The sequence below is a fragment of the Eschrichtius robustus genome, chromosome 14 (genome assembly GCF_028021215.1).
Source record: "Eschrichtius robustus isolate mEscRob2 chromosome 14, mEscRob2.pri, whole genome shotgun sequence".
Taxonomy (NCBI): domain Eukaryota; kingdom Metazoa; phylum Chordata; class Mammalia; order Artiodactyla; family Eschrichtiidae; genus Eschrichtius; species Eschrichtius robustus.
Window position 1 is genome coordinate 6256960 of NC_090837.1, and position 21487 is coordinate 6278446.

The following is a 21487-nucleotide window of genomic DNA, read 5'->3' on the forward strand; positions in this document are numbered from 1 at the left end:
GTGACCACCTGATGGCTCTGTGCACATCAAGGAGGCAGTTTAGAAGATCCTGCCCAAAGGCACAGGGTGATGTTCCCATCTTACAGATGAGGAAACCAAGGCCCAGGGAGAGGAGAATCACTCACATGGGGTGTCTTGTAGCTGGTGGACTTGGAATCTGCCAGTGCAGCCGGCATTCGCTGCGTAACTCTGTCCCTGTGACCAGGATAGGGGAAGCGAGGTAGGTTCTGGGTTAGGGTCTGAGGTCACCACAATGGAACCTTCTGGAATACCCCGCCAGCCCCAACTGCACTGCAGACCCCTCCCTCCACGGGGCAGGCAGCAAGTGCCTTGTCGTATCCAGGCTGGAGGTGGATCCAGGGGAGGGAGGAGTGATCCATTTGGCCCCGTAGTGTGTCTAGTAAAGATCGTGGTCATAAGAGCAACAGCCTCGAGTTATTCCCTTTAATCGTCACAACAGCCCAGTGGGTGCTGTCATCACCCCATTTTACAGATGAGGACACTGAGGCACAGAGAGGTTACCCAAGGTAACCAGTTGGCCTGTTTGGGGACCAGGATTCAAACTTGTCAGGAGTGCTGATTCTCGGGCCCCACCTGGACCTACTGAGTGAGAAACGTTTTGGGCGTGGGCCCAGCCATGTGAGTCTTCACGGCCCTCAGGCTCGCTCAGGTCTGAGAACCCCCGACGGAGACAAGCCTCTGGGTAAGGGAGAGAGCCAGGCGTGAACCGCCCTTTTTTGTAGATGAACACACAGACTCTGGGGCGAAGCCACTTGTCCAGGGGACCTCAGCGCTGGCCCCCTCCATCCTGTGGTCTGATGACGTGAAAGGAGGGAGTGCCATTGCCGGAGTCAGAAGGCAGGGGCAGGAACCGGTGGTTAGGGACACAGGATGTTGGGGTCAACCCCCTCCTGCCTCCACGCAGTGTGGCCTGGGGCAAGTGACTCAACCTCTCTATTTTCTCGTCTGAAAAGGAGAATGGTGATCATCTCCAACTTAGAGGTTATTGAGGGTGAGATGAGTCGTGTGTGTGAAGAGCTTTGCCCGGAGCCCAGCACCCACCGAGCGAGCCCTGTGTTGCTCTTGTTGGGATTGTTATTTCTGGAAGGGATGGCCTTTGCTCTGGGCCTTAAAGTGGGAGAGGCCGGGGGTCTGGAGGCAGTGAAAACTGAGGGAAGCGTTTGTGCAGGGCACCAGCAACCCCTGCTGGCCTGGCTCTGCGTCTGAGGGGTGAGACAGGGCCGGGCAGCCCCAAAGGCCTCTCCCCCAGCTCTGCCCACCTCTGAGGCCAGCACCTCCCACCCCAGGACCCAGGAGCCAGTGACTTGTCCGAGGGCACCCAGGAGTGTTCAGGGGTGAGGGCCCTTGGGACAGGGCTGTAGGTCCTCCTGCTGTCTGCTGGGCCCTGGGCCCCTTTCCCAGCCCTGCCTGGCCACAGAACCTCCTCCCACCCCACATGCTGCTCATGCCACCTCGCTTCTAACCCTTCTCTCACTTCCTTCCAGCCTTACACGCCTCTGGGAACGAGGTACCCAGAGGGGAATGCAGTGGCCCAGGTACGAATGTGGCCAGCTGGCCGTCGGGGGCGGGGGTAGGGCCTGACCAGGGCGGGGGGCATCCGAAGGGGGCCTTTTCTCTACGAGGGGCCCCACCTCTGTGAGCACGCCTCTGCCTGTGAACATTTGTGCTGCCGCCACCTCTGTCCCCCCTCCTCCGTGCAGTGTCTGTTCCCCATGCTGTTCCCAGGCTCACTCCTGCAGATTAGTGTGCTCAGCTTGACTGCTTGGTTGATTTTTTCATTAGTGTGTTCACCTGCGACGCTTACCCAGTTTGATTTCCCCAACAGGAAGTGTGGAGGAGGGGGGTTTCGGATGTCCCCATTTTGTAGAAAATGGGGAAAATTGAAACCCAAGAGGTGACAGGAGCGGTTGTTAAGCCTAAAGAGCCAGGCCTGCCTGGAGCTGAGGTCCCCTCTCCCTTCATCTGTACACATGTTCAGTCATTCGATCAATACTTACTGTGCATCTGCTGTGCACCAGCCCTGTGGGAAGTGGCTGGGGGATGCAGTCGTTGTGGACCCTTTCCCCGTGGGCTCCTTCGAGTTCACTGGCCCCATTTTATGTCATCGTGTTACGATGACAGCAGTGATGATACAACAGCAAACAGTTACCAGGTGTCATCCTGTGCTGTCACAGCCCCTGTGGGGTGGGAACTGTTCTCCCCACCCTACAGATGGGGAAAGCAAGGCTGGGAGGTCACCTGTGTTACCAGGGCCAGGCCACCAGCCGGGGCAGAGCCAGGGTTGCAGCCCAGATGAGAACAAGGAGACCCCAAAACAAAGGCCTGCAGCCCTGGCTGCCCCCAGCCTGACTCTGGGGGGTGCTGGCCGCCCACCCGGGGGTTGGAAGTTAAGAGGTTGCTGGGCTCCAGGGTCAGCAGGTGGAGAGGGCGGCCAGAGGAGGACAGGGCACTGGGAGGGGCCGGGGGGTGGTGCTGCCCAGGCGTGTAGGAGGCTTAGGGCTGCGTGGTGTCAAGCGATGGGGTCGCAGCGCCCTGAGCCCCTGCCTGGAGCCGGGGTGTGCAGTCGGGGCTGTCAGGGGGCCGTGGGGAGGGCCGGGCCTGCCTCCACCCTGAGCCCCCGGCACCGCTCACCCCATCTTCACTGTCCCCGCACAGCCACTGTCAACAACAGCTCCGACACCGAGAGCATCCCGTCGCCCCGCACCGAGGCTGCCAAGGAAGCCGCGCAGAACGGGCCCAAGCCCCCGCCCACCCCGGGCGCCGATGCGCCACCCCCTGAGCCCCCCAGCCCGCCACCTGAGGACGCCCCGGCCCCCAGCGAGCCCGCCCCGGCCCCCGAAGCCGCCTGCCCGCCCACGTCCCCACCGGCACCCGCCTCGCCTGCCGCGGCCCCTGCTGTGGTCCCCAAGGAGGAGAAGGAGGAAGAGGCCGCAGCCGCCCCCTCGGCCGAAGAGGGGGAGGAGCAGAAGCCCCCTGCGGCCCCAGAGCTGGCAGCCGACGTGGGCAAGACGGAGGAGCCCGGCGAGGCGCCCCCCTCGGAGCCCATCAAGAGCGAGTGCAAGGAGGAGGCCGCAGAGGAGGGGCCCGGCAAGGTCAAGGGCACAGAGGCCGCAGCCGAGGCCGCCCCCGAGGGCGCGCTCCAGGTGGAGAAGAAGGAGGGCGGCCCTGGGGGCAAGGGCCCCGCGGCCAAGGGCTCGGGCGCCCCCCAGGACAGCGACTCCAGCGCCACCTGCAGCGCCGACGAGGTCGACGAGCCCGAGGGCGGCGACAAGAACAGGTGAGTGGGCCGGCCGGGTGGCAGCGGCGTCGGCTCCCTCCGTAAACGCTTACTGATCACCCCCTGTACACCGAGACAGCAGCGCACGAGGCCAATTCCGCGCCTGCCTCGGAGGGAGGGGAGGCCGCCACTGAGTGGTCCAGGCGCAGGAGCTCCGTGGTGGGAGAGGGCGGTGTCGGGGGCCTCTGAGCTGAGCCTGGACGGGGAAGGAGGAGCCACAGGGAGAGCCAGGGGGCAGTGTGCTGGGCAGCGTGGATTGGCATCCGGAGCCGCCGCCACAGAGGACCACCCCCAAGTCAAGGCGTCGGCAGGGCCACACCGTGTGAAGGCTCCTTCCTGCCTCGGTGGTGCCGGCCATCCTTGGCTCGTAGACGCATCACTCCGTGGTCCCGTGACATTCTCCCTGTGTGTCTGTGTGCCCTAATTTCCCTTTTGCTCTAAGGACACCAGTCCACTGGATGAGGGTCCACCCTAAGGACCTCATCTTAACTTGGTCACATCTTCAAAGAGCCTGTTTCCAAAGAAGTTCACGTTCACAGGTACTTGGCTGTTTGGACTTGAACGTATTTTGGGGGACGTAATTCTCCCCACAACACAGTGGGAACAGCAAGTGCGAAAGCCCCGGGGTGGGACTGAGCCTGCGTGATCCAGGCCCTGAGTGGTGGAGCGGGGCGGGGCAGCTTGGGAAGAGGCAGGGTCAGCAGACCAGCCCACCTCGTGCGACCCCTCTGGCTGAGTGGCGGCTGCATTTTGTCCTCAGAGGGAGAGAGCCTGAGAGAGCTGGGGTATGTCTCAGGCTCTGAAACCTGCCGCTGTGTGTTGGGAGGGGGCGGGGGGTTAACGGGGGCCACAGGGTCACAGGGATACAGACGGGTTGGAAGGCGGCAACGGCCACGTCCCAGGGGCCAGTGAGGCTGGTGACGGTGGACACGGGGGAAAGTGGCAGATTCCAGGATCCTTGCTGGTTCCTCTTCTGCCCGCGGAGGGTCCCCGACACCCCCGACCGGAGCCAAAGCTCGTAGACCCCACTTAGGGCCAAACGTGGGCAGTGGAGGGCAGAGCTGCGGAGATCAGCTCCCGCTCACGTCTGGAGGGCTTGAAGAATTTAGTGAGGCAGGCCGGCCAGTTTTATTTTGACTGAAAACAGTGCAGTCTGTTTTCTCTCCTCTCACGTCTCTCGGAAAAGTTCTGGGCAGCACGAGAGGGAGGAAAATCTGACTTTCAAATCCGACCTGTTCACCAGGAGCCGTTTCCTCTGCCCCATGATTCACCTTGGGACATGCGAAAATGGCAACTTCTAGAACGTTTCGTATGAAACTCGGACTTGGTCAGAGCTCTCTGGGTCCCCACATGGTCCACAAAAGCCGGTGAGCCACGTCATCCTCTGCCTCCTGCGTCCGGGGGTCCCTGGCGGGACCCTCACCCCGCTTGTGTGGCCCTTTGATGAGCAAAGGCCTGGCCAACAGGTTTCTGAGGGCGCAGAGGCCCTGAGCTTCCTGCCCAGAGGGCGTAGCTTGGAAAACAGTGCTCGTGGCGGCTCGGTCTGCCCGGGAGGGCCCTGGGCCAGCGTCTGGCCACTCGGCTCACTCTTTGCGCCTGGGTAATGGGGTCAGGGCGGGCGGCTCCCCACCCCACTCCTGCTGGTCGCGGGGACAGAGTCATGGAAACACATGTTTCTGCTCTTAGTGGGAAGAGTGCTGAGCTCATGGGACAGCCACGCTGATAAGCGGCCTCCCGGAGTCTGTGTTTTGGGTGCACACGGCCTGACGGGCTGGACAGCTCGCTGGGTTGGCCTGTATCCCGACAGCCCGCCTGGACCTCTCGGGCCAGGCCTGAAGCCCCGCAGCCTACTTTCAGCTGCTCCCCACCCCAGCCCCGCCCAGGGACGTGTCCTTCCCTCCCCCAGCTGGGTCTGGCTTCCATCCACTCTTCCTGCCTGAGCGTCCAGCATTCGATCCCTCGGGAGCAGGAGCCCTGGGCTGGGAGTCAGGACACCTGGTTTGTCACACCCTCTGTGACCGAGGCCAGTCCCCCGGCCTCAGGGTGAGGCTGGACTCAGGCCAGCCTCCTGACCTCTTCCCTCCCCGGCCACAGCCACACAGGGCCAGGCAGGTGCCGGAGGACGCAGGCGAGATGCGTCAGAGCGCGCCCTGGCAGCCAGCGCCTCCCGGGAGGACCGGAGGGATGGGTGGGCCCCCAGGCGACCCCCGGTCCTGGCCTCCTGCCCACAGCCCTCCCTCCCGCCTGGCAGTCCCGGCGCAGTGAACTGGGCGTCCCTGGACAGACACAAGATGCTTCTCGTTCTGGCCCGTGCCCGGACGACTTGGGGAGGGAAGATCATATCCTGCTTTTACTCTCCCTCACTCTCTGCCAGGCAGCTCCACCTGGGAGTTTTCTTGGCCCACAGCCAGAGATACTGGCTTTGATTGCGGAGCCTTGAGCTTGCCGGCCCCCGCCTGTTCCACTTCCCAGAGAAGGTGCCTGGGCACTTTCTGGCAGGGCTGGGCCTTCAGAAAGTCGCTTCTCCGGGCCTCAGTGTTTTCACGTATAAGATGGGTGTGGGTATCCTGGCTTATGGGCTTCTTGTCAGGATAATGGAGTTACGAGCCAGCCTGGCACTTTGGAACTGCCCTCCTTTGGAACTGCTTCAGGCTTCCCCAGAGGTCACTCCAGGAGGAGGCTGGAATGTGGCTTCTTCTGCTGAGCCCCTGGAACTTTGAAAGAATGTAACAGCATTTTCTCCTTTATTTCTTTATTCCGTAAATGATTAACTGGGCACCAGTGTGTGCCAGGCGCCATCCTGGGCTCAAGGGGTGCTGGGAACAGGACAGATGAGGTCCTGGCTCCAGGGAGCTTACATTTTAGTGAGAGTGACTTGTACGGAACTGGAACAGTAATGGAATAAAGGGAATGCTCGTGTGATAAGTGGATGATGGAGAGATTGGGGGTGGGGGGAGTGGGAGGGGCAGTCAGGGAGGCCTGTCTGAGGAGGTGACATTGAAGGATGACCAGAACACGTAGTGTGAGACATGGAGGGAAAGCCAGCAGTGGGAACAGCCAGTTCAAAGGTCCTGTGGCCACCTGAGCTTATGTTCAGTAGACAGCAAAGAGGCCTGTGGCTCAGTGCGGAGTGAGTGAAGGGGAAGAGGGGAAGGCAGGAGAGGAGGTCACAGAGGTGGGCAGGGACCCGGCCCAACCTGGCTCCACAGGGCGCCAGGGGTCGAGGGAAGGAGTGCACTTTTATCCTGGGAGCACGGGGGAGTAACATGACTTCGTCTGTGTGGACACTGTTCACGGTCCCACCTATCCCAGCCCAGTGATAATGAGACAGCTGGGGAAGGGGGGCTCAGCAGAGAGGGGGCGCACTGTTGCAGGACCCAGAGTCCCCTGTGGCCCCTCCCCGTCCCCCAGCCCTCGTCTTCCAGGGTGGGAAGGAAAACCACAGGAATGGGAAGGCGCCCGAGCCGCTCAGCGCCAGGCGCTGTTCTCGGGGCTTTCCGTGTTCCACCCACAGGACAGTCCTCGGAGGGAGCGACTGTTCTTATACCCATTTTACAGATGGGGGGAAACTGAGTGAGGCACAGCTGGTTAAGTCATATGGCCAAAGGTGGGATTTGAACTGGGAGCCAGAGCCCTGAATACGGGGTGGGGGGCGGGGCCCTGGCTGCTCTCAGCCAAGTTGCTGGCTTCCCCCGCCTGTCCCGGGTCACGTGCACAGTGCCAGGCTCCGAGAGCCCCTACCCTGCCCAGGCCTCCAGGGAGGAAAATAAAAGCCCTGTCTTCCGAGAAAACAAAGGAAAGAGAACAGAGGGAGGGCGCTGCCACGAGGAGGCCTCCTGGAGGTGGTTCTCGCCCACCGTGGATGTGGGATGAGGGGGGTTGGGGGCCACGTGAGCACCAAGCATCTTCCCGCTCCCCGGTGGGGGGAGCTCAGGACCCTTGGGCTTGTTGAGGATCTGAATCCAGACCCTTGTTCTTGGATGCCGCCCTCTTTACCGTGAGCTGTCAGGCTGTCATCTCGTCAACTGTGAAGTGCTGTGCCTATGGCCGCAGTCCCCACTGAGCTCCTGCCTTGCTGGGTGAGGGTTAGGGGGGACTCAGGAAAGAGGGGTCTGGACCTCTGTGCTCGTCCCACCCCCAGCTGGTGCCTGCTGAGAGCATTCGAGGGGCGACCCCTGCCCCCTCCAATCTGACTGCCCCCTGCCTGGACGAGAAGCCACCGGGAAACCGAGGCAGGACACAGGCCTGAGTAGGAGGTCCTAGTTCGCTGACAATCAGAGTGAGACACAGACACTTTGCTTATTTTATATGTATTATAAAAGCATATTTTGTGTCCCTATAAAATTATATTTACAAAAACATAAAAGTTTATATTTTAACTTTAAAATCTGCATTTTAGAGTAATTTATACAGCAAATAATAGTATAACATTATTACTTTGTTGTTTGTAGAAACAGTACAGTTAATATAACAAACCCTTGACTTCATGGCTGGCAAATAGTATATTCTTTATCTTTTCCTTGTAACAGCTTTATTGAGACATAATTCACAAACCATACAATTCAGCCATTGAAGTGTACAGTTCAGTGGTTTTTAGTACATTCACAGAGTTGTGTAATCATCACCACTGTTTAATTCCAGAACGTTTTCACTGCCCCAAAAAGAAACCCCAGACCATTAGCAGTCATCCCGCATCCCCCACCTCCAGCCCCTGGTCACCGCTAATCTGTCTTCTCTGTCTGTGTCTATGGATTTGCCTCTTCTGGGAATTTTGTATGAATGGAACCGTGCCGTACGTGGCCTTTTGCAACTGGCTTCTTGCACCCAGCACCATGTTTCTGAGGTTCATCCATGTTGTAGCCTGTGTCAGCACTTCATCCTTTTATGGCTGAATAATATTCCGTTGTATATATATATATCACATTTTGTTTATCCATTCATCTGTTTTTGGCCATTTGGGTTGTTTCCACCTTTTGGCGCTTGTGAATAGTGGCTGCTGTGATCTTGCGTGAACGAGTGTTTTTGTGGATGTGTGTTTGCATTCTCTCGAGTATATGCCCAGCAGCGGAATTGCCGGATCCTACGGTGACTCTGTTTCACCTTTTGAGGAACCGCCAGAGTGTTTTCCAAAGTGGCTGCAGTATATTCATTTTAAATTTAAGTCTACAAATGCAAGTTGGTTTAAATGGACATTGATAATTAGTTGCGACGGGCGTGTGGGGCAGTGTTTGGTGACAGTTGAATCTGGAGGTGGGGAATGCAGGACGGGTGATGACATCAGTTCTCGGACCTGGTCAGGGTGCCTTGGCCCGAGGGTGGTGGGCAAAATGGGGCTGGGCCTGAGTCCAGGGGAGCAAGGACGGGCAGCCACAGCAGGAGAGGCCTCAGGTGGTCCTCGGAGCGCAAGCAGGATCTGGAGAGGTCGAGAGAGGTGAGGACGGCAGGGAGGGTGAGCCGGGTCGGGAGGACCCTGGAGACCAGCTGAGCACAGAGAGGTCAGGCCGACCTCTGCGCCCGGCGCCACCTGCATGCCACGGGCAGCGCCAGTGGGCGTCGCCGAGACTGACTCTGCTCGGCTGAGTGTGTGGCAGATGCGGGCAGGGGGTTAGCACCCTCGGGACTGGCTTGTCACGGGCTGTGGTCCCGGTCACCGGCCATGGTCTCACTGCAGAGAGCAGAGGGCACCTCAGCGGCACGTCACCCGTCCGTCCTGCTCCACCTGCAGGAAGCAGCCATGGTCTGCTCTTTGCTGGGCGTCTGGCAGCCAGCAGTGGGTGGCGTGAGCTGCATCCTGGTGGTCATGGCTCTTACCTGGAAGGCAGTGGCTGTGCTTGCAGTCTGCCTGTGGCATCAGCCAGGATGGTCACAGTACACACTAAGGGCTGTACCAACAGGACCCTCTGGCTTTGGGGACCTGGCCTTCGTTTTGCCCTCTGGCTGAATCCAGCCCACGGCCAATGCCTTTGTGTGTACCGTTTGATCATCTAGCCGGCTCTGGCACCCTGCAAGCAGACATTGGTTTCTGGGTCTCCAACCACGCACCCCAAGCACAACACCAGGCCTGCTGTGTATTCAACAAGTGCGGGTCACAGGAGGGAACCGAGAGCTGGGCAGGAACCAGGCAGCCCCGGTGGGTGGGTGAGGGGTTCTGAGGCTGCAGCAGACCCAGCTCCTGCCCTAGAGACCCTCGTGCCAGCTGGGGAGGCAGACGGGGATTTGTGGCAGGGCACTGTGGTCAGTTCTGGCGCATTCTGGAAATCCCTGAAGACTTCCTGAAGGAGGCGACACCCGTGAGCAGCTCTGGAGCCACACCCCAGGGCAGGCTCTGCTCCGGTGTCCCAGACACTGCAGCTCTACACTGGAGTGACCCTGTCGCCGGCATCCCACCGTGTTTCAGCCCCCCCCCCACTACCCCCCCGCCCTGACACACACACCGTGCACCCTGTGCAGGTGCGCTGCCCCATTCTGCATGTCAGCAGCAGACAGACGTGACCTTGCTTTAGAGGAGGAGGCACCTGCAGGCCCTGCTCAGCACCACAGCCCCACTTAGGGCTGCTGGGCGGGCCATGTACACGCTGACCAGCCCCTCCATGCAGAGCCTGTACCCGCCTGCTTTAGCGCCTCAGCAAACGGTGTCAGGCGAGATCCCCATTATCTCGGGTTGCATTCGGGCTGAGTGGGGGCTCCCCAGTTCCAGTCTCCAATAGCAGGGTCCTCTCAGCGCCATGCCCCAGGCCCTACCCTGGCCCCTGAGCCTCTCCTATTTGGGTGATGGATAGTCTCCCTGAACCTCCCAAGCTCCCAAGCCTTAAGCTGGTTGATTCTTGGCCTTTCTGGCAGCTTCCAAAGGGCCGAGCGTGGTGCGGGCCCTGAGTGTGGGTTTCTCTGGGGCTTTCCTTGCCTTAGGCTGTCTCAAGAGTGTTTGATCCTGGCTGGGCCTCTGGGCTGGGGTGGGAGGGGTCTTGGCCCCTTGTGGGGCCTTCATGGACCAGAGGAGGGAGGGAGGAGACCCCATGTGACCCCAGGTCTCCTGGGCCCCGTGATCCTGGACCTTCGCCTCTCTCTGGCAGCCCCTCCGGCCCCGTCATCCAGGCTGGAGCCAGGAGGCCGGGAGCCCGTGGGCCTGACGCTGGTCTCCCCCACAGGCTCCTGTCGCCACGGCCCAGCCTCCTCACCCCGACCAGCGACGCCAGGACCAACGCCTCACCCCAGAAGCCGCTGGACCTGAAGCAGCTGAAGCAGCGGGCGGCCGCCATCCCCCCGATTGTGAGTCCCGGGCCCACCTCCCGCGCCCCAGGACTCCCGCCGAGCCAGGCCGTGGCCCCCGAGCCCCTGCGACCTCCACTTCCTGTTGGGGGGACGGTAGATCTGGCCGGGCAGGCGGGGCGCCGGCACCTGCAGCCTGGCTCTGCCCGCGTCTCCTGTTCCCTGGGGAAAGCCCCGTGGAGCCGGCGGGGTGTCCGCCCTGGCCTCTCTCACCACCCCCGCCCACCGAGGGTTCTCCAGAGCTGCCCAGACCTCGCAGAAAGCTCCCCACAACCCGCTGTCACAGCTCCTCGGAGCGGAGGGTGGCGCCCCACAGTTACCGAGAGGCCCTTCGCTGGGGGAAAGAGGGGAGCTGGAAGATTCTTCTCCAGGCCAAGCAGGAGGACCCTCAGTGGTGCCCCTTACTCGTGATGGCTCAGTCGTGGCCAAAGCCATCCCGCTCCGAGGAGGTGGGCCTGGCCTTCAAATGCAGCTGGGGGCTCTGGGCTGAAAGACTCTGAGCTGACCAGGGCTTTCCGAGTGAGGGGCACAAGGTGCGCCAAGCTACGCTGCCCACTCCCCAAGGCCGGGCCCGGTCCCATTGGTCAGCCCCGATCCCTCTGAGACCCGGAGCGATTTGGGGAAGGGGGAAGGGGCTGGTGGGGAGGGTAACGGGGGCTCCCCCATCCATGGCCGGGCAGCTGGGATGGGCGGGCACACCCTCTACACTCTGCGCAAAGCCCTACCCTCCTGGCCCTCAAGCCGCGTGCCCTTGGGCACGTCGCTGCCTCCCCCCGGGCCTCAGTTTCCAGGCTGGTCCCACGCAGAGGGCCTGGAAGGCTGTCCCTGATCTCTGTGAGCTGTGGACGGACGGCCTGTGAAGGTGGTCACTCCTCCCGGCTTCCCTCAGCAGGTCACCAAAGCCCACGAGCCCCCCCGGGAGGACGCAGCTCCCCCCAAGCCGGCTGCCCCTGCTCCTCCGCCACCGCAGCACCTGCAGCCGGAGAGCGACAGCCCCCAGCAGCCCGGCAGCAGCCCTCGAGGCAAAAGCAGGAGCCCTGTGCCTCCTGCTGAGAAGGAGGGTGAGTGTGTGTCAGTGGCCCAGGGAGTATGGGGGAGAGGGGGCAGGTGGGTGGGCGTAAGGGGCCTTTGTGTACAGAGCAGCTGCTGCAGACTCCAAGGCTGCAGTGGCCGGGCAGGCGAAGTAAATGAGCGAAACATGGGGGAGTGAGGCAGTTGGTGGGGGCACTGGGGCAGCTGGAGACTCCTGTTCTTTCTAAAGTGGGCGCATATTGGCTTCAGCCGAGAGTCACCATGTGGCGATACAGGCCTGGGGTTGTTCTTCCAGAGAAGCTAGAAATCCATCTTTTCATGTGAAATCTTCGAATTTCTCAACATTGTCAACTTCTCAAAATCTTCAAAAGCGCTGTGCATGTACGAAAACACGTCTATGGCTCAGTTTCTGGTTCCACGTGATTCAGTCCACACATGAGCTTCTAGAACCATGGGGCTCAGCACCGACTGGCAGCAACTCTGGGGCCTGGGCAGGAAGCACTGCCCCCTCCAGCTTTCACCCTGACCTTACTCCAGGCCGAGGCCGCTGGGTTCACTGGGGAGCCAGTGGGGTGATTCCCTGAGCAGCTGTGTTGCAGCAGCTGCCCGGGGCAGGCTTTATTGTCACCACGTGAAGCTCAAGGTCAGGAGACAGGTGGGGCAATGGTTTCTCGTTCTCTGGATCTTCTGCCTCTGCCCCACCCCCGCACCGGGCCCAAGAAGTCTCAAGCCTGTGTCCCAAAGGGACACCCGTCCCAGACCAGCCTGGCACGTCTCAGGCACCGGGGGCTGACCCCCCCAGAGGCTCCCCCAACGCTGGGCTAGCCCAGGCTCCTGCGGGCTGCTCTAGGGGTCTGAGGGCAGCAGGACCCCAGACCGTCCTCCCTGACCGACGCAGCCCAGGGACAGGTGTGGGCAGCCGGGGCCACCTGCGTCCCCACCGCCGGCAGCCTCTGGTACGGCGTCCCGCCTTCTCTAGAAAGCCGGGCGGCCCTCGGCCCTGAGCCTCCCTGAGGGCGGTGCCGTGTGCCAGAGGACGAAGAACAGGGATGTCCCCGAAGGAGGCCAGCCCCACACTTCACAGGTGACAGGGCCCGCCAGACACTCCCCCGCTGATCAGCCCGCCCTGCCTGCCGCCTTCACCTGCTGCAGGAAGTCTGGGATGCCACCCACACGGGCGGGCGTGCATCCTGGCTGGCGCACAGGCCAGCTTGTGGCCACGGGGCCAGGACATTGGTTGAACACCCACGATTGCCAAGCACTGTGCCAGGCAGCGGGGGTTCGGCAGTGAGCAGGATGAAGTTCCCGCTCCGAGGAGCTGCTGTTTGTGCAAGAGGACGTTAAACGGGGGGACACGTAAGGAAGCAAGATGACCTTAGGCTGGTTCATGCAGCGAAAGAAACAAAGCAGAAGGAGTGATGAGGGGCTCAGGGAAGGGTCTCCGTGAAGAGGAGAAGGCAGTCGTGGGAAGATCGGGGGGAAGGGTGTTCAGGCATAGGGAGCAGCACGTGCAAAGGCCCTGGGGCGGGAACAAGCTTGGTGTGTTGGCGGAGCTGCCAGGAGGTTGTGGTGGCTGGGGAGGGGGTAGGATAGGAGGTGGGACAGGGAGATGGGGGCCAGATCGTGTAGGGCCTCGTAGGCCATGGTACTGTGGGGATTTTGTCTTGGGTGCAGAAAAAGCCTTTGCTGGAGGAATTTTAAGGGTGTGTGTGTGTGTGTGTGTGTGTGTGTGTGTGTGTGTGTGTGTGTGTGTGTGTAGGGGACTGGGGAGAGGTCAGGCAATCTGATTTTTATTTTAGAAAGATCTCTTCTCTCTCTGCCTCTCTGGCCGTTGTTGAGGAGGAAGGGTGGCAGGGAGTTGTGGGCAGATGCAAGAGGCCACGGTGCTTTTCCCGGCCAGCGATGGTGGCAGCCTGGACTGTGCGGGTGACCAAGAAGGGGGGCATTGGGATTTTGTTTCAGAGGCAAAGAGTGGGACCTGCTGATGAACCCGAGTGTGGGGTTGAAAGCAGAACGTCTGCCTCTTCCTGGGACCCTGCCAGCCACCTACGCTGGGACCGGGACTCCCCGTGGTGGGGCTGGGGTTCGCTGGACGAGAGTGTAGCGTGAGACGTGGGGTCTGGCTCTGGAAGGACATTCCAGGGCTGGGGCACCAGCCCAGGGCGGATAGCTGCGTGGCAGTGTCAGGGGCCCAAACAGCCTTGGCCGGCGCCAGATCTGAGCCGGGCTGGGCCATACTTGGGTGGCTGGACACCACACAGGGCCAGGCAGGGCCTGCTGGGATGGGTCACAGGCCCTGTCCTGGGAGAAGGTGAGCCACCACCTGTGCTTTCTGAGTCTGGCATTCAGCCTGTTGGCACGGCGGAGGGCCGCGCCATGTCCTGGAATCGCTCCACACAGGAGACGGGGCACCTGGCATCAGGCACCAAGGCCTGCCTTGCAGCTAGCACACCCGTAGGCACGTGCACGAACGTGACACCCAGCACGACCGACCTCTCTGGTCGCTCAGGAGCCTCCCCTGCCGCCTGGCTCCTGCGTGGAGCTGCTCCGCCCGCCCATCCTTCGGGCTCCCTGGGCCCAGCCGGAGGAACAGGTTGTCTCTCCAAGCTCTCGGCCGCCGGCCCATCCTGGCCGGGCCCCAGATCTCCCTTCCAGCACCGGAGGCCACCCCCTGCCCCTGCCCCCACCCACGGCAGCCGGAGCGGAGCTGGAGAGAGCAGCCCAGGCACGCGCGGGGTCGGGTGGCTGGACGAGCGAGGTCCAGGGCGTGCGCGGAATTTCCGGGCCCGGTGCAGGCCCTGTGGGGGCGCCTCCACTGGGGGTTGGTTGAGCATGAGAATCCCCGCCCCCGGTTACTCGCCGCATCTGCGGCCCCTCCTGCGGGCTCCCCACGTCAGCAGGCGCACAGGTCCGGGGGGAGCGCCGTCTCCCAGGAGAGAAGCAGAGGATGTGCGGCACGCACGCCTCCACCCCCCCTGCTGTGCCCACAGCAGGTGGCTCTCAGCGCTGCCAGCGCGCGCCTGCTCGCCGTGCTGGCTCTTCAGAGCCTCCCTCTGTCATCTGGAGGTGGCCCGAGGGATGACACCTGCCTGCCATTCCCATCCCAGGCCCGGCATTCCCACGTTGTTATCAGCTGGCTACTTCTCCCTCCCCACCGTACCCGCCCCCAACCATCGGTCCTCCAGCCTGACGCCAATTCTCCAGGAAGAGGTTTGGCGCTTAGGACCGATTTCAGCAGAGTGAGTGGCCAGCGGGAGAACGCCATGAAGACGGCCTGGCCTTTGGCCGTGTCTGCGGGCTGTCCCCAGGCCTGAGAATCCAGGGCCAGTCGTTGCTCCTCTTGCTGTGGTCAGTGTGTGTGGCAAAGGTGAAGGTTACAGCCTGCAGCCCATCCACCTGGGCTCAGAGCTCCCCTTGCTGGCTGTGGGCCTTTGACCAGGTGACTTCACCTCTCTGAGCCTCCGTGTTCCCATCTGCAAATTGGGGATAATCCTCGTCAGTTCCCTGAAGGGTGTTGCGAGGATAACCGAGTCAGTCTACGCAGAGCACTTAGTTGGAACCCCCGTGGGAGGGCTCCCTCCGCCGTCATGTTATCTGCAGCTGCAGCGCCCGGGAGGTTCAGTGGTCAAATCCTGACTTGGCCAAATATTTGCTGGTGACCTTAGATAGGTCCATCGACGTGTCCGTACTCCGGTCCCTCTCCGCACGCTGGGCCCGGCCACTCTCTTTCTCCCGAGGCTGCAAGGAGGCTCATTGAGTTCACGCTTTCGAAACGCCCAGCCCAGCCCCTGGACGTGGGACATGCTCGGCGCACGGGCTGACATGTGCACGCTGTCATCCCGGGCATCCGGGCCGTAGCCGTGCTGGCGGGAGCACACGTACGTAGATCATAGCAAACTGTTCTGACCGCCTTCGTCATCTGAAGAGGTCAGCGAGCCTCTCCTGGAAAGGGCCAGATAGTAAATATTTTAGGCTTTGTGGGCCAGACAGACGGTCTCTGTCGCAACTCCTCAGCTCTGCTGCAGACGATAAATAAACGGGTGGACGTGACCACGTTCCAGCACAAGTGTACACACAGAATCGGGCGGTGGGTAGGCCCCGTGCCACCATCTGCCGCCCCCTGGTTTGGAGGTTTGTCCAGGCCCCTTGCTGACCTGGTGCCGGGCAAGTGCCTGGGGGATTCCAGTGCTGGAATCAGGGGCCGCCGAGAAGCCCAGCCCAAGCCCGAGGCACATCCGTGCTTGACAGGACATCACAGGAGTCAGCGTGGTGCCCGGTCTGCAGACTTGCGGGGCTCCATCACTGTTGGCCAGGACCTTCCTCTGGCCGAGGCCGGCGCTGCAAGGCACAGGGGGTCTTGTTTGAGCAGGGCAGCCAGGGCTGGGGGCCTGAGGTCTGGCCGGGTGTGGTTGACTGCCCTGCCTTGCCCCTCAGCAGAGAAGCCCGTGTTCTTCCCGGCCTTTGCGGCTGAGGGCCAGAAGCTGCCCACGGATCCCTCGTGTTGGACGTCAGGCCTGCCCTTCCCTGTGCCCCCTCGCGAGGTGATCAAGGCCTCTCCGCACGCCCCTGACCCCTTGGCCTTCTCCTACGCACCGCCTGGTGAGTAGTTCACCCGAGCCTGGCCTCCTTGCCGAGTCAGCCAGCATGCAATCATTGGGCACCAACTGTGTGCACTGACTCGGAACTGCATGCAGATGGTTCTCAGGGTCCTGGCGGGAGGGACGGTCTGGTCGGTGAAGGGGAAGGGGGCTCCGGTGAGACGTGAGAAACCTACAGGATTGCAATTGAAGCACCTGGTGCTGGGGCGCCCTAGGAGGTGCTTGAGCCGGTGAGGGGCAGGCTGAGAGTGGGCGCTCTGTCTTCCACCATGGACTTCGAGGTGGACAGCGGGCAGGTGGAGAGAAAAGTGTGAGGAGGGCGGGGCCTGCTTTGATGTACAAATCTAGTCAGGCTGGATTCGAGATCCTTCCTGGGTTCTCCAGCCCTGCCAGGCCCCACCAGCAATCAAAGGGGCGTAGCCAGGGGCCAGTAAGGACTGTGATGTCAGCAAAGGCCATCCTAAGCAGAACTGATCCTGCAGGATGAGTGGGCTGAAAGAGCCAGGAGGAGAACAGGGAAAGACATGCCAGGCAGGGGGAACAGCATGTGCAAAGGTCCGGAGGCAGGAAAGAGCAGGCGAAGCTTGAGACACTGAATCAGGCGGCCATGGTAGAAGCTTGGTGCCCAGTGAGCCTGGGGAGACCATAAGCACTAGGTCAGGTGAACCTGCAAGTTGTGTCAGAGGCTAAGACCTTATCCTGGGAGAGCAGTGGGGAGCCATAGAAGGTTCATAGCAGGGGAGGATGTGAACTAGTAGACTTTCCAAAAAGATCCCTTTGGTTCCTGTGAGAGGAATGGACTGTTGGAGGGTAAAAGGGGAACGGGGAGACCAGTTAAGGAGTCTGGGGGAGAGTTGAGGGGCTTGGGCCAGGGCCTGGGTTGGGGGGCGTGGAGGGAGACTTCCCTGGGGTAGTGGTGTCTGAACCAAGGATGCAGACGGCTCATCAGGCAGAGACGGGAGGAGCAGTGGGGGCACGTATGGACGGGCACCCAACTGGGCAGGACAGGGACGAGGTGGGGAGTGGCCTGGGGGCTCTGCCTCTGACCGCTCCTGGGGCCCTGTGATGGACAGATACGTGCCCTGCAGGTCACCCGCTGCCCCTGGGCCTCCATGACAGCGCCCGGCCCGTCCTACCACGCCCACCCACCATCTCCAACCCGCCGCCCCTCATCTCCTCCACCAAGCACCCCAGCGTCCTTGAGAGGCAAATGGGTGCCATCTCCCAGGTGAGGTGGGAGGGGCAGCCCCCCAGAAGCAACTGTGCAACCTGGTGCCCGGAGAACGCCCCTTCCTCTTTCAGGGGTTTGGTCTTTCCCTCTGTAAAGTCGGGGTGGGGGTGATCACTGGGACTGATGGTGTCTGGGTGGGGGTCGGGTGCCCAGGGGCTGGGTCAGAGCTGCCCGTGCCTGACCCAGGCATCAGGACCTTGGGAGGTCACTCCATGGGCCATTCAAGAGCATGGGCTCTGCAATCGGACTGTGTGGCCTTTGGCAAGTTACTTAACCTCTCTGTGCCTCGGTTTCCCTTCTGTGAAACAGAAAATCGCATGCACTAGATACACAGCCCTGGCACGTGGTGAGCCTCGGTCCACCTGCCCCTTCACCTCTCCGACCTGCCCCCATGTGGCGCAGGGTGGGGGTAAGGCATGTGCTTGGCTCAGACGCTTGTGGGCACCATTTCCTTTAAACCAGGTCATGGTGACCGCCACACGGGTGAGGGCACTGAGGCTCAGGAGAGGCAGTGACTTGTTCACAGTTGCTCAGAGGGGCAGCAGGGCCGGAACTCAGGCCCCAGGCCTCTTGGACTCGTGTGTGATCCTGAGGTTCCCCTCCTCTTGGGCCCTCGTAAAAGCGGGTGAGGCCTCTGTGACCCCACGACCTCTGCTCCCACAGGGAATGTCTGTGCAGCTCCACGTCCCGTACTCAGAGCATGCCAAGGCCCCTGTGGGCCCCATCACCATGGGGCTGCCCCTCACCATGGACCCCAAGAAGCTGGGTAAGGATCTAGGGCCCCTCAACCTCGATGGCCCAGGCTTGGCTCCCACTGTTTGTGTTGGGGGCTTGAGGGAGGGCAGTTCACCCTAAGGGACTCCGGCCCGAGCGTGGCGGGGAGGTCCCTCAGCCCCTGGACAGGGCAGGGAGGCGGCCATCCTTCTGAATCCCTGCCCAGAGGCTCGGCTCACTGCTCTCGCCCATCTCCAGCGCCCTTCAGCGGAGTGAAGCAGGAGCAGCTGTCCCCACGGGGCCAGGCTGGGCCACCGGAGAGCCTGGGGGTACCTACGGCTCAGGAGACGTCCGTGCTGAGAGGTGAGGGCATGTGAGCTAGGCTCACCCCCGGCGGCCTCCCCTGCATCCCTGGGAGGGTCGAGGCAGGAGTGGGACCCTTCATCCAAAACCCGCTAAGAAGCTGCAGCTCCCAGAGGGTCCAGCAGCGTCTCTTCGCAATTGTCTACTTCGCCATTTAGGGGCAGGGGGACCCTCTGCATTGAGACACTGGAGGTGGGGCAGACTTGCGGGTCACCAGGAGCACAGTCTGGGTGGCTCTGGGACTGGGGCCTGGGGAGGGGCTGCAGACACCCCTTCAGCCCGTGTCTTGTGTCTTCCAGGGACGTCTCTGGGCTCGGTTCCAGGAGGAAGCATCACCAAGGGCATCCCCAGCACGCGGGTGCCTTCCGAGAGCCCCGTCACGTACCGCGGCTCCATCACCCATGTAAGTGTCCTGGGGCCGTGGCACGAGGGACCAGGGTGGGACTAGCAAGCAGTGTCTCCAGACGTGGCCCTGACTGTGGACGAACCAGTGGGCAGCCCACCCATTCCCCCAGCATCTCTGCTCAGCATCTGCCTCAGTAGATGGGGCGGCTTCCTGGGGGTGCCCACTCATTCCGTGAGCCTGGGAACCTGGGACTTTAGGTGCTGAGCAAAACACAAAACTCAAGGGCCCCAAGGAGCTGGCAGGGTAGCAGAAGGAAGCAGACAGGTAAAAACTGAGCAGGTGATTTCAGAGTAGCCAGTGCTTTGAGTTGAGTAAAACACTGCGATTGAGAATGGCTGGGGCTGCTGAGGCCGCAGAGACAGGCGAGCCGGGGAGACCTCTCAGGTGTGAGCCCTGCAGGAATCTCAGGGATCAGCATTCCGGGCTCAGGGATCAGCATTCCGGGCCCAGGGAACAGCATGTGCGAAGGCGGAGAGGTGGGAGGGTCCCTGGTGCGCACCAGGACCAGCGAGTGTCCATGGTGCCTGGAGCAGGGAACAGGAGGCGTTCAGGTCAGCGAAGTTTTGGGGGCCAGTGAGGGAGTCTGCACACGCCCCGCCTTCAAGGGGGTGAGTGGACAGACGCTTCTGCAGCTCAGCTGAGCCCGCCCACACCACTGTGGCTCCCCCCGTGCTACCGTAACCCTCGCTTTTGTGACTTCAGTCCTGGAGAACAGAGGTTTCCTCTGGTGCCAACCTTGACCTCGTGGTGTTGACAGGCTGACAGCTGGAGTTGGCATCCCGGCCACATCCAGCTCCGCAGAAAGGAGTGTGGGATCGGCTGGTGACATCTGCCCCATCCAAGGGTTTGCAGAGGGACCACTCTGCCCCTCCGGTGTCAGGACTGGGGGTTCAGAACTGAGCTCGGGGCTCCTAGTGTACACAGGGCCTGTTTAACCCTCTCCTTCCTCCCTGGCTGGTGGACCACAGAGGGCAGTCCCCCCACTTCCTGGGGTCCTTAGCTCCTCGGGCTTTCTTTTCCTGCCCTTCCACCCACTCCAGACAAGATGGTTTACATTAGCACAGAGTCCAGGTCAGCCCATTTTACAGGTGAGAAGAGCGAAGCCCAGAGATTAAACCCAAGGTCGTGTAGCCAGTAAGCAGTGGACCCAGCGTTTTGTGCCAGCTGTGCCAGAGGAAGGGGAGCCTGGACACACACACACACACACACACGCACAACCCCTCCCCCCAACACACACACACGCACATGAATGGTGGAACTTCAGGCCACAGGCTCCCATAGGGAGGTGTCTTTGGCTCCAGTGGCCTCAGATCACACCACAGAGGAGAGCCCCTGATGCTTCATGTTTCTCTAAAACCTGTTGGTTTTGAAATCATGAGCTTTAGAAGGCAGCTGCACAGGTACCTGGGCCCAAAGCCGGGCTGCAGACACTCAAGTCCCAGCCCCACCACATGCTGACTCAGGCAGGGGATCGACGCTCCCTGACTCAGTTTTCCCTTTGCTAAAAGTGTCTCTTGCTGAGTCATCCTCACAGAGGTGTTAGGGATTAAAGGCTCCTGGGCACCCATCTGCCTCCAGTTTCAGGTGGCCGTGACCCAAGCCGTGTGGGGCACTCACAGCCTTGCGATTGTTTCTGGCAGCTGCCAGATGTGTGAGGGTCAGAATTCCCCACAGCCTCACTCCCAGGTGATGAAATCTGGTCATGGGACACACACAGGCTCACACACACACACACACACAAACTCTGGAACACACGGATACACACACACACACAAACTCATACACACACAGACTTACAATGGGTGGGCTTCTATCAGCTGCCCCTGGAGGAGCCGTTCCTGATGGGAAGTTGCCGGCTCCCCTGCCGTGGGCTCTCCTGATGAGAGAGGTGGCTTCCCGCCCCTGGATTATCTATCACCCAAACTAAAGCCCATTTATTCTACACTGTTTGTGCACAAGCCTTTTAAAGTGTGGCCAAGGGATCCTATCTAGGGCGTCTGCTTTGAGACGTCTCGGGAGACCGGTCTGGATTCAGGGCGTCTTGCTTTTCCCCTGCTTGCAGACCAGGATCTGGGATGAAAGCCAGGGGTGCCAGTTGCTGCCCTTACCCCACAGAAGGATGTTTCTTGGCAGAGAAGCTCCCAGGGGGAGACTCGAAGTGCACCAGCCTAGGGCTTGGCACGCAGTTGGAGCCACATCTCTCAGTCAGCTCTTGGAATCGTAGAAACAGAAGAGAGACGTCTTGATCTGGGGACAGCTTGTCTGTGACGGGTGCCTTTGAGGATCGTATACAGAGATTGTCTCCGTTTTGTAGACGTACAGGCTGAGGCTCAGAGAGGCAAAGTGACTTGACAAAGGTCACACAGCAACTTGTTGGTAAACGTGCTGTTTGCCCTCCAGCAGTCTGACTCCAGATTCATATTCTGACCCCCGACTCGTGTTCTTGGAAGTCAAAGGCAGGACACTACCCCACGTGGCTATCTTCTCTCTGCCTGAATATAGCCCCCAACAGGGAGCTCTAAGGCACTGTTTCTTGATCGGGGGCAATTTTGCCTCCCAGGGGACACTGGGCAATGTCT

At 61.2% G+C, this 21487-nt stretch overlaps 1 protein-coding gene across 27 annotated transcripts in view; it reads left to right on the plus strand.

The window, feature by feature from the left end:
* The window catches only part of NCOR2 (nuclear receptor corepressor 2), a 221607-nt gene that overhangs the window by 175855 nt on the left and 24265 nt on the right, over positions 1-21487 (plus strand). For 13 of the 27 annotated variants that reach the window (XM_068562667.1, XM_068562663.1, XM_068562673.1 and 10 more), the window contains 9 exons: positions 1506-1556; positions 2677-3298; positions 10444-10564; positions 11454-11625; positions 16031-16195; positions 17268-17422; positions 18089-18191; positions 18398-18502; positions 18802-18905. In XM_068562667.1, the coding sequence (XP_068418768.1) occupies positions 1506-1556; positions 2677-3298; positions 10444-10564; positions 11454-11625; positions 16031-16195; positions 17268-17422; positions 18089-18191; positions 18398-18502; positions 18802-18905 (1598 nt within the window). The remainder of the gene's footprint in view (positions 1-1505; positions 1557-2676; positions 3299-10443; positions 10565-11453; positions 11626-16030; positions 16196-17267; positions 17423-18088; positions 18192-18397; positions 18503-18801; positions 18906-21487) is intronic. The other 14 variants (XM_068562680.1, XM_068562684.1, XM_068562685.1 and 11 more) reach the window with 7 other exon arrangements.